General features: G+C 40.2%; 1 protein-coding gene across 2 annotated transcripts; it reads left to right on the top strand.

Annotated features, from left to right (window-relative positions):
* Nucleotides 1-2,088: 2,088 nt before the first annotated feature.
* On the top strand, nt 2,089-8,663 carry LOC122133809 (otolith matrix protein OMM-64-like). 2 transcript variants are annotated; one of them, XM_042710680.1, is made up of 11 exons: nt 2,089-2,697; nt 3,467-3,528; nt 3,898-3,915; nt 4,024-4,062; nt 4,317-4,340; nt 5,999-6,049; nt 6,140-6,178; nt 6,354-6,386; nt 7,131-7,463; nt 7,810-7,858; nt 8,142-8,663. In XM_042710680.1, exons 1-10 carry the CDS (start codon nt 2,687-2,689, stop codon nt 7,830-7,832), a joined length of 633 nt encoding a protein of 210 aa, XP_042566614.1. In that variant the 5' UTR covers nt 2,089-2,686; the 3' UTR covers nt 7,833-7,858; nt 8,142-8,663. The 2 variants fall into 2 exon arrangements, with proteins under 2 accessions (XP_042566614.1, XP_042566615.1); XM_042710681.1 differs by lacking the exon at nt 4,317-4,340.
* The last annotated feature ends 3,403 nt before the right edge of the window (nt 8,664-12,066 follow it).

Consider the following 12,066-nt stretch of genomic DNA (forward strand, 5'->3'; position numbering starts at 1 on the left):
AACAGGAATGTGCGAGAGTACTTGACAACAGTCAAGGCACACAGCTTGGGCAAAATGACAGGGATAAGGGTGGAACAAACAAAGACAAAAAGTACAAACAAAGACAAAATAAAAGGATAACATAAAATAGTGTAAGCACTGTCAGTAGATAAGTCACAAAGAGCCTTCAATCCCACATATGATAGGTTGGATGCTATCACCATTAACTGGATGCTACTGAAAAGTATATACAGGGTAAAGCAAGGCATTGTCAGACTTAAATCATACCAGACAATAAACAAAAGAAAGTCAGTGGTCAAATGTATGTCCTGGTATATTCTCACTCAGTCGGTGAGTAGAATTGAGTCGTGTAAGTCCATTCATACAACGGCTGGCCAGCCCATTTACACACACACACACGCACTCGTTCACTCAGGACACGCGTTGACTGACTCGCGGGGAAACAAAGACAAGAGAAATTAATTTAGGTTACAACACGTATGCAACACACAACACATACTGTTAGGAGATGTCTGCCTCCTCACTATTCAATGGTGTAATTTGACTATCAGACAGCGGCCGGTCACTTGAAACAACCAGCATTGGATGCTTTAATTTAAAAGGGGCTTCCCAACCTATCGTGGGCCCAGCTAATGTGTATCATTTCAGCCAATAATGCTGTTTGATCATGCGCAGTCGCCACTGATAGACAAAGTTGCCCATTTAAGAACACAGATCGACGCACATAGGCTTACACAATGAACATACAACTTGGGACAGACAAGCACATAGCACGCCGAAACAAAACTCAGAAACTGACTCGTCCTGGTCCTTATAATGAACAATAAAGTAAATTGTAGCGAACGGGACGTTTCTATGTGCAGAAGTTTTTTATGAGAGCTCTCTATCACATCCGTACAGGTCAAAGTTAGCTACCCCGTTTGAGAGAGACCCAATGATAAAATGATCTCAGTTTGTACAGCGCTACAAAAAGAGACCACCGCAGCTCTCCGACACAGTGTATTGTCTAGACACTCGCGTCTATAACGTCCGACACAGTGTTTTGTCTGAACACTCGTGTCCAAAACGTGTTTCATATATTGGGACTAAGCTTGGAATTCGATGCCTTCGCGCGGTTCGCCGTAGCACCGGATATCTTACGTGTAGAGAGTAAAAATGTATCAACTTGAAGTAATCCAATTAATGCATGGCCGAACTCCGTGCATGGACGTTCGACACGGCAACTCTATCCGGAGCCTATGAACTGCCTTGGTAAACTAACAGACAGCACGTACAATTAAAGCCGGTATCGCACACCGTAAGCTTTCTCTTCTCTGACTCTTGGCTCCGGTCAAAAACAATTCTGCACATAGAATGAGCGTAAATCGCTTACCTGTCCCGTTCAAGCGTCGGCTCGGATTCTGCTGCTGTTCAGAGAACAGCAGCAGAATCCCCCTCTCAGCTGGTGCTCAGAGAAAGGCCTACCTTACTGTAGACTATGTTGGTATTTATGCAATTCAGTCAGGTAGAATACAATAGGGGAGGGGATGACCACACCCGTTAGGTGAGAGGAAGGGGGAGACAGTGGGGTGAGGGGTTCACCAAGGGGGGAGGGGGGTGATAACAGGGTACAAATTTATAGCAGGAAGGAGGCTATCTGGGGGGGGGGGGAGGGGCTCACATGCCATTTGTTCAGGTCTCAGTGAGACAGACAGAGTACACATCCAAGAATGAGTTACAGATACAGAATAAGGCTACACTTAGTTAATGTCTTACAACAACAGAATAGCAATATTTCCAGTTCTATCAGTCCCCCATATGAGCATTTCTATGCTCACACAATAACCACCATGCAAGACCATCACCATTCAGAGCAGGAAACATCAATATATGTTACAGATACAAATGATACAAAATAACAGTAGAATAGCTATTTTGCAGTTCCATCAAGTGAGAAATTGCTTTTTCAGTTGGTGGTCCACTGGTGCTTTGACTTCTCTGTCTCTTGTGGCTCATCTCCTTGTCTGCATCACTGCTGTTTAACTGTCCTGGCATGAAAAAAATTCTACGGCTTAAAGAATTAGGCCTTGACAAATAATTGCCCTGAGGCAGTATTACATGTGTCATAGGATCATATGCATTGGATGTAGGGCTACTACATATTCACTGACAAGATGACAGTGTCAGAGGTCATGATTCTCGTCAAAAGAAGTCAAGGAAGTAAATTATTACCAATTGACAAGAAGTACCAGGAAATTCAGCACATATGTGCTTAGCTGTTATTCAGCATACTTCACATTTCACAGACTTGGAATATTTCCTGCTTGCTGACTTTTGACTTTTTTGGCTGTCTGGAGTGACGTGCCTTACCCATCGGCCCAACCCATTATCAGTATCAACCCAAACAAAGCACAATGCTATGCAAAAGTCAAGGAACATGTCTATCTTTCTGGCTGTTTGAAAACACAAACAAAGCTTTGCACGGACCCCGACTCTTAACCCCGTTTTAATGAGCGCAACCTTGGAAGTGCCTTTGTAACGCCTCTGTTTGGCAGTCCGGCGCCCCTCAGAGCCGGGGCATGCAGGGGAGGGTGTAAAAGGACTGTGGCTCATTCCAGTTAGGCCTTAGACCTACAGGAGCGCACACACAAGACACACAAGTGTTGTTCCTCCCTAACCTGTTTGCCTTTTAAAGAAGCCTGCCAAAATGTTGTCGCGGTAAGTGTAACACTGTATGGTTACTATAATGGCTATGTGGTGAGCCGTGTGGGGAGACAGGTTTTTTTTTTTTTTTTTACTCTCTCATGGTGTCAGCCACCTGAGAAGATAGTAGTTGTATTGTGACTGTTTAATACTAATTATTTTGAAACAATTTAAGATACTGTATGTGGCCTTCACTGATTAATCAGTTTCTTAATTAATATATTTATGACAGTGATAGACTTGCTGTGTATTTGTGGCCTGGACTACTTGAAATCCTATGAAAAGATCTTTTTTGATATATTCCATTCCAAAAATCAAGTGTTCATGTCACTAAATATTCTGTAAGTGTAATACACTGCCAAAGTATTTTTTTTCTCACATGTATGGAAAAATGTAATTGCCTAAATGAAGAGTAACATCTTTGAATGAAGAGAATGTAAACTTCCATTTGAGTAAAGTTGTTTAATAGGATTTCAGACCACTATGCCACCATCACAGTCTATCGTACAGTGTGCTAAATAAGAGGCTTGTAAGCTGTATGGCAACAGATATGGTGGATATAACAAGTAATGGTGCAATGTGATATTACCTCAATGGTAATGTTTTCCAAAATGGCAAAAATAGCTCACAAGAGTATAATGACTGAATAGTTCCATAAAATACATATAATGGCCTTATGCTAAACATTTAAAATTAATTGATTGACCACATTGCAAATATGTTTATTATTTCATATATCTACAGATACTGTGGTGACATCTCTTTTGTATGTTTTCCTACACAGGACACTTGTTGTTTCCTTGCTTTTTGCTGTAGCTGGTGTTGTTTTATCTGCACCAGTGAAAGGTAAGGAAATATTGTGTATAGTGAACTTGCTTGAGCGCTGATAACACTGTGTGGATAATCCCCACGCTCTCCTTTGAGCGGCCACTTTTTCGAGATGCTACCCTGTGCCCGTTTGCTAGCCTGATGCACAACAATCTCCCGCTTTCAATCACCAGCTCTGCTCACTGCCTCCCCTGCAACGAGCTTGTAATCAGAGCCCAGGTCTCTCTGAAAGACACAAAATAGTTTGGTTCCCTTGTGCATTCCATAGGAGGACCTTTCAGGCAGCATCTCACCAAACATGGCTAACATGTCCTCTCTCTTTCTATTTTTCTCTCTCTCTCTCTCACCCTCTCTCTCTCTCTCTCCCCCCATGATATTGTCGTATAGATGGACAAGACTCAGATGGTAAGGGCAGTTTTGATGAACATATCATTCCTCTTCGTTTTATTACATGCCACCATGCTAATAAAAAAATCTGCTTACTACTTATTAAGTTGCATGTTCTCTTCACAGAACCAGGCAGTGAGACCGCATCAAGCTCAGAGACCACCGGTGTGTAAAATAAAATCTAAAGTCTAATCATCTGTGTGTCCATGTATAGCCATGTCTCCAGGTCAGGCTGACAACTTCATATTCACTGTACTCTGTGTACATATGATATATCACCAAGGAATTTGCATTTCCCACAATATTTTCTATAGTAGTTTATATTACAGCATCTCTTTGTGTTGTACATGTAACAATGTCTATTTCCACAGATTTCATATACTTACACTTCCTATCTAACTAACTATCTATCCAAACAGAGGATGCAGACAAAGTTGTCAAAGGTAGTCAAATCTCATGCTGACATCTTATTATGAATTGCCCAGTGTTTCAGTCCTATAGGCCTATGTGATGAGTATGGCTCATACTAAAAATGTACACATGCTTTTCAGGTATTTGCATATAAGAGATTTTGTACGTAACCGTTTTCCCAATTTTCCCACCATACCGTCTCCCACGCTTATAGACACCATCCTCAAAATTAACCCTTACCGGAAAGGTACCATATCAAGGATTTACTACACTCTTCTTGCGCACCAATCCTCAACCTCTTATGCCCTGCGTACGGCATGGTCGGCTGATCTTAATATAGAGATAGACCCGGCGGTATGGGAGCATGCTTTGAAATGGGTCCACTCATCCTCTGTCTGTGCCCGGCATGGAGTCTTACAATGTAAAGTAGTGCACAGGGTACATTGGTCCAAGATTAAACTGGCTCGTATATTCCAAGGTGTAGACTCACGCTGTGACCGGTGCCATTTAGGACCGGCCAGTCTTGGCCACATGTTCTGGGCTTGTCCTGTACTTGCGCCGTTCTGGAAGGGTGTCTTTGACACTCTTTCAGCTGTCACGTCTACCAATATCTGTCCCTCACCATTAGTTGCCCTGTTTGGTGTCCTACCTTCTGGGAACTCACTACCATCTTACTTCTGTGAACTCGTGGCCTTTCTCTCACTTTTAGCGAGGCGTGTTATCTTGCTACATTGGAAGAACCCCCAGCCCCCCTCCCACTCTCAATGGCTTAGAGATGCCCTTCATTTTATGACACTAGAAAAAATTAAGTACTCTTTGCGAGGCACCTCTTCTAAGTTCTGTAAGGTCTGGGAACCCTTCTTAGAGCATGTCAGGTCTATCCAACTAGATATCGCCACCATCGATTGACTCGCCCCAACAACACACCAGTGCCCTGTTTTAACTAGCTTATTAGTAGCACATATTAGCAGCATGCAGCAGTACTATTTCTTTTATATATATATATATATATTTGTTTTTATTATTATTATGTATGTATTTATATATATATATATATATATATTGTATTATTAGTTATTGTTATGTATATGTTTTTGTCTCCTTATTTATAGTCTTTACTTTGCTCAATTAATGCAAGTGGATGTGCTTGTGTGTGTGTGAGTGGATGTGGGTGAGGGAGTTGAAGGTCAGAGAAGGTGGGATAGTAAGAATGAGCATAAGCATATGTTTCTACAATATTATCTGCCACTGCAAGCGTTTAAGAGCAAGAGTTATTGTTGGTGTTGTGTTTTTGTTTGCTTTTATCATTTTCTTTTCTGTTTGTGTCTCAAATTGCTTTAGTTGTATATTTGTTTTGGGAAGGGGGGAGAGGGGTAGGGGGGCTGTAATGTGTATCCTCACCATTTGTCTGTCTGATATGTTATCCTCTCACTTCTTATCTGTGAAGACTATTGTATATTTAAGTCTTGTTTTGAAATTTCTACAAATAAATCATATAAAAAAAAATTTAAAAAAAAGATTTACACATGCATCACGCAGCAATGTCCTCACAACCAATCAAGTTGCATGTTCTCTAACAACACTTCATGAGTAGATTAACATGACAAATACTAATTTAGATGTAGGGGTCAAGGAGGTAAGTGTGCAGTGCACAGTGAAATAATAACAACATGATACATTGCTTCCTCAGGAGAAAACCGTGATGGTCTGACCCCTAGAAGTCCAGCCCAAAAAGACTCAGGTTAGTCTCAGTCTTTTAAATGAAAGCCATGACAAATTCTGACCCAGTTGTGGTTTCAGTAGACGTGCTGATGGTGTCACACTTTTACAGGAATCACAGATGGGAAAGACTCAGCTGAGGACGTTACAGGTATGACACCTATTTCGCTTGTTTAACACATAGTTCCAGGAAGAAGGAAATGGTGATTTGAGCCCTGAACACACCTAAACCACAAATAAGTTCCTATGTGGTGTCACAAGAATGAGGAAAAGCTATAATGAGAAACACTTGATGAGAACGTGATGTTTCTCTTTTTTTGGTTTAGGTGCAGACTCAGCTGACACCACAAATCAGCCAGGTCAGTTGGTAATGAGTGTTTTCTGTGTGTGTGTGTGTGTGTGTGATCATGGATCTGAATATGAACCACAGCAATGAACAGTGTCTTGTTGTTGTAAATACACAAAACACATTTCACAGTGACAGTTGACTTTTAAGAACTACTGACAAACTTTAGTGTCACATATTTGTTTGACACTAAAGTCATATATGTCGGTCTCTGATATAGTCATCTGTCAGGCTTTTAAACAACAAATATATGTCATCTAATTTAATATCTCAGCCATGGCCTCAAATGTTCTGGAAAAAACAGTGGTATTAGCCTCTCCTGACATGAGAAGTTAGAAGTGCAACACAGGCCACCCTGAGAATACAAATCAACTAATCTAACATCTACCTGTCTCAACACCACCAAAAAACTCAGCCACTGACCATAAAAATAAACACTTTGCAGGGACCTATTATTCCTTCGTTATCACTTTGCTGGGTACAGTCCTGCACAACCAACTGATTGTATATATGGTCATGTTTCAGTTTTAAAATCTTTACAACATATATCTTTTGCCTGTGTAATTCATGTGTGGGTGACATAGACAGTAAGCCCCTTTCACAGTAGGTTCACTCTTTAATATGTAGCACAACGAAAGGTTTACTTCAAAGTTCAAAATGTTTATCTCAACTGCCCAAAAGAAACAGAAAGCAATGTCGGATGAACAGAATTCATTCAACCTAACAAATAACTGAAATGTTTGTGCTGTCCCCAAAGACAAGAGCTCAGAAGAGGAGTCAGACGCTGGGGACAAAGACCAAAAGGCCAAAGACAAAGACGCTGAAATGAAGGACGAAGACAAAAAGGCCCAAGACAAAGACGCCAAAGCCAAGAGCTCCGGCAGCCAGGAGGCAGTGGCCTCCACCAAAGAAGATGGAGATGAAGACGACATTAAGAGCAGCCAGGAGATGCACGACAGCGCCAGCCAAGACTCAGAGTACGCCACCAAGGAGGAGAGTGAGGAGGAGAAGAGCGCTGAGTCATTGGACGACAAAGAGAGCAAGAACGCCAGCAAGAAAGACAAAGACAGCATGGAGGGCAAATCAGAAGGTGTGTAGTCTTTGTACAGTAAAACTCCACTAAGCTCAAGTTTACCTCAAGTACCAAGTCACTGGCAGCACACTTGCTAATAGAGACCATCGGTGTGTAAAATAGAATCTAAAGTCTAATCATCTATGTGTCCATGTATAGCCATGTCTCCAGGTCAGGCTGACAACTTCATATTCACTGTACTCTGTGTACATATGATATATCACCAAGGAATTTGCATTTCCCACAATATTTTCTATAGTAGTTTATATTACAGCATCTCTTTGTGTTGTACATGTTACAAAGTCTATTTCCACAGATTTCGTATACATACACTTTGTATCTAAATAACTATCTATCCAAACAGAGGATGCAGACAAAGTTGACTAGAGGATACATCAGAGTCCATCTCAAAAGTTAGTCAAATCTCATGCTGACATCTTATTATGAATTGCCCAGTGTTTAAGTCCTATAGGCCTATGTGATGAGTATGGCTTTTGACTTTGAGCATAATTAAAACAAGTGAACAAGTATTTAAATAATTACATTTAAACTGAGTAAATGAAATATTTGGAGTATTACATTTGAGAACAACTGTATTACATTTAAACTGTGCAAGAGAATGATTTTAACTCTACATGAAGTTATTGTGGTGGTTCTGACATGTAATCACTTACTCTGACATGTTTGTCACCCCAGAGGAAAGCATGGAGAACAGCACTGAGGCAGATTCCACAAGTAAGGACTGACTGGAAGTTTTAACACCTCCTGTAATTCAGCATGGCAACATCGTGGACATGGTGTCTGTCAGGGTTTTTGGACTGCTATACCCTTCATGACCCTGTGGGGTCCTCAGTGTTCCTGTTTTGTCTTTCACATGTGTGTTGGCTTTATTGTTTCATTGAGTTCACCTGTGCCTTGTTTGTTACCCTTTATAAGCCACCTGCTTTTCCGTGTGTTTGCAGAGTCTTGAAACTGACACCCTACGGTTAGGTTGAGTAAGTTGCTCTGAGAATCGCTGCCTTTGATGCTAACTGCTGTTTTGAGTCCTTTTGTTTTTGTGTTCCTTTTGTTTCCCGTTTTTGGGATATCCTTAGTTGACACTGTTAAAATTGCCCAGACTATATTTTTAGATGTCTGGAAGTATTTTGAGTTGCTGTTCTAACTGTGGGGAAACTTCTGCCTGACTCAAGTAAAGAAACCTTTTTTGATTCTACCCAAGCAAGTCGTCTGTCTCTGTCTCTGCATCTGAGTCATCACCCTCTCGTAGCACAGTGGTAGGCAATCCGCTGGAGTCCCGACTGACCCTTATAGTGTCAACACCAAACTAGGTCCCAAAGAAATCTTACTGTTGATCATATAGTGATATGTACTAATTGAGTGCTTTAAAGTCTGCCACCTCAAAGCTATGATCTTTTGGTCTATGAAACAGTTCTCACAGTTCTGTATGATTCGTTTGGACGAAATAATTACTATTCAGATGTTCCTAAATGCCGTTTAATAAGACGTAAGTCTTTGGAGCTCTCACATCGGACTAGTTAATGTGGTCCTTTTATTTCATTTAGTCGACTAATTTGAGTATTTGTATTTTGGCTATGATGCCCATTGTATTTGTCTTTCGGAAAAGTTTATTTATATTTATTTAGTATTTTTATTGTTTTTACTGCCTTTGGCCTTATTTGGGTGAAAAAAAACCCCATCTTTTCAACATCTTGAACCTCCTGAGTCCTCCATTGAGACAACATCTTGCTCTAAGCGCAAAAGCTATCCCGACCTTTAACATGGCCACACATTGTTGAGACAGAGCTTGAGTTCCACACTTACTCACAGAGCTTCACCTAAAGTGGAATTTATATTTGCTTTTTACGTAGAAACGTAAGCACGTAAGATACATAAGCGCAGTTGCAAGCCCCTTTGCGCAGTTACATAACACGTAAGTGCGACAAAATTTGTTTCTATCCAACAAAAGCCTCGGCGGCCCAACGCAGCCCGCAAAGACTGTGATTGGTCTGCTAACCGCATCCTTTCAGGAGTCTCACATTTCCGGGTTTCATAGCATAGTATCGCCATTTTTAAAGGCCAGGGCAAGACTAGAATGTTTTTGAAACATGAATAGCCTGCAGACCTTCTCACAAGCACAAACACAACAGAAGAGGTCCGAAGATATGAGCATCTTTACAAACTCTCTTTAAACACTCATAAGGATGCTCAAAAGACCGCAAATTCATGGAGAGAATACTACCCCATTCTCCCATTCTCACAGGAGAAATCACCTGAACAGCAATCTGGCGATTCTCTCGCCTTCTATCTTTCACCATAATGTAACTTATAAACACCTCTTTTTAAAGCGCTGTGGCTGTCATTAAAATATGTATCAATAAACGAACTTCTGCATCATGTGATCTGTTTTTTTTCGCCACTGGTATCTCTATCTGTCTGCAATACCGCGCTCGGCCTCTATGCAATTCGGCGATAAAATGTATTCATAACGTCAATATTAGCCTTTCCCCCAGTACACTTTCATGCTCAGGTAAAAAGAAATGTCCTTTGTCCCGCTGCAATAAATACGCTTACTTCACTCAAAATGTTTGCACTATGGTTCCAGGCAGTGTTGTGCAAGTTCACACCTCTCATGAACTAGTTCAAACCAAATGCTTTGGCAATACTGAAGAACGTTATGGTCATTCCAATAAAGCTTCTTTTGAATTTGAATTTGAATTTGATAGAGTGAGGGAGCAAGAGAGAGAACGATAAATCAGATGTAGTGACCTGAGCAAAGTTATGTTACTGTAATGTTGAACTCTGTGCAACCAGTGTGAAGAATAAATCCTCGGCCAAATCAAGTTGCCATTTATTTGCTCATCAACCGCAGACAGAAGGGAAAGGAAGATAACCCCGAAGTTGAGAATATACCGGTAGATCACTTCGGCTCTGGAGCAGTAAACAAAAGTCTCCCCTGTAATCTCAGACTGCGATTAGCAGGAAAGGTTAACAACAGGCTAATTAATAAAATGCAATTATTAAAAGACTAACAATACCATATTAATTTGTTTGACTGTTGTTGTTTAGTGCAATTGGACTCTTTTCTTTCCTTTTTTCACTCTTCTTTCCTTTCTTCTTTCCTTCTTCCACTCTTCTTTCTTTCTTCCACTCTTCTTTCCTTTCTTCACTCTTCTTTCTTTTTTTCTTTCCTTCTTCCACTCTTCTTTCCTTTCCTCTTTCCCTCTTCTTTCTTTTCTTCTTTCCTTCTTCCACTCTTCTTTCCTAGCTTCACTCTTCTTTCCTTTATTTTTTCCTTCTTTCACTCTTCTTTCCTTCTTCCACTCTTCTTTCCTTCTTTCACTCTTCTTTCTTTTCTTCCTCCTTTCTTAACTTTTGCATTTCATGCACTGGTATTTCCTTCAGGAAATGCATTTTCTAGTTTTTCTTTAATATCTTAAAAAGTATAAAGTTTAGAAAAGTGAAAAATACATAGCATAAGTGTCCTTTACAAGACCTACGCGCGCCAAAGTTTCTAAGTTAAGCGGTTCGAGCTGAATTAAGCGCAGAAAATCGGTAAAGAGAATAATAATAAGAAGAACTAGAAAATGCATTTCCTGAAGGAAATACCAGTGCATGAAATGCAAAAGTTAAGAAAGGAAGAAGAAAAGAAAGAAGAGTGAAAGAAGTAAAGAAGAGTGGAAGAAGGAAAGAAGAAAAGAAAGAAGAAATGAAAGAAGAGTGAAGCTAGGAAAGAAGAGTGGAAGAAGGAAAGAAGAAAAGAAAGAAGGGAAAGAAGAGTGGAAGAAGGAAAGAAGAGTGGAAGAAGGGAAGAAGAGTGGAAGAAGGAAAGAAGAAGAGAAAATGAAGTGAATCAGAGAGATGGAGTGTGAGAGAAAGTAGAGTGAGAGGGATAGAGAGAAAGATAGAGAGAAAAAAAAGTAGAGTATGGAATGTGTCTCTTAATATTCCTAGTTATACAGTTGAATGGAGAGGGACAGAGAGAATTAAGTGCAGAAGTCGGTACAAAGAATAACTAGAAAATGCATTTCCTGAAGGAAATACCAGTGCATGAAATGCAAAAGTTAAGAAAGGAAGAAGAAAAGAAAGAAGGAAAAGAGTGGAAGAAAGAAAAGAAGAAAAGAAAGAAGAGTGAAGAAAGGAAAGAAGAGTAGAAGAAGGAAAGAAGAGTGAAGAAAGGAAAGAAGAGTGGAAGAAGGAAAGAAGAAAAGAAAGAAGAGTGAAAGAAGAAAGGAAAGAAGAGTGGAAGAAGGAAAGAAGAGTGGAAGAAGGAACGAAGAAAGGAGAGAAAATTGAGTGAAGCAGAGAGATGGAGTTTGAGAGAAAGTAGACATAGGGATAGAGAGAAAGATGGAGAGAACAAAAAGTAGAGTATGGAAGGTGTCTCTTAATATCCCTAGTTATACATTTGAATGGAGAGGGACAGAGAGAAGAGGAGCCTTGGAACCTTGGCGCAGGTGTCAGTGAAGCACAGGTGCAAGCCAGTTTAAAGACCCTATTATGATGTCATAATGGCCCAATGTAAGTCAATGGGAGAAATTGTATTAGTTTTTCTTTAATATTTTAAAAAGTATAAAGTTTAGAAAAATGAAAAATACATAGCATAAGTGTCCTTAAGAGGAAG

The sequence above is a fragment of the Clupea harengus genome, chromosome 19, assembly GCF_900700415.2.
Source record: "Clupea harengus chromosome 19, Ch_v2.0.2, whole genome shotgun sequence".
Classification (NCBI taxonomy): domain Eukaryota; kingdom Metazoa; phylum Chordata; class Actinopteri; order Clupeiformes; family Clupeidae; genus Clupea; species Clupea harengus.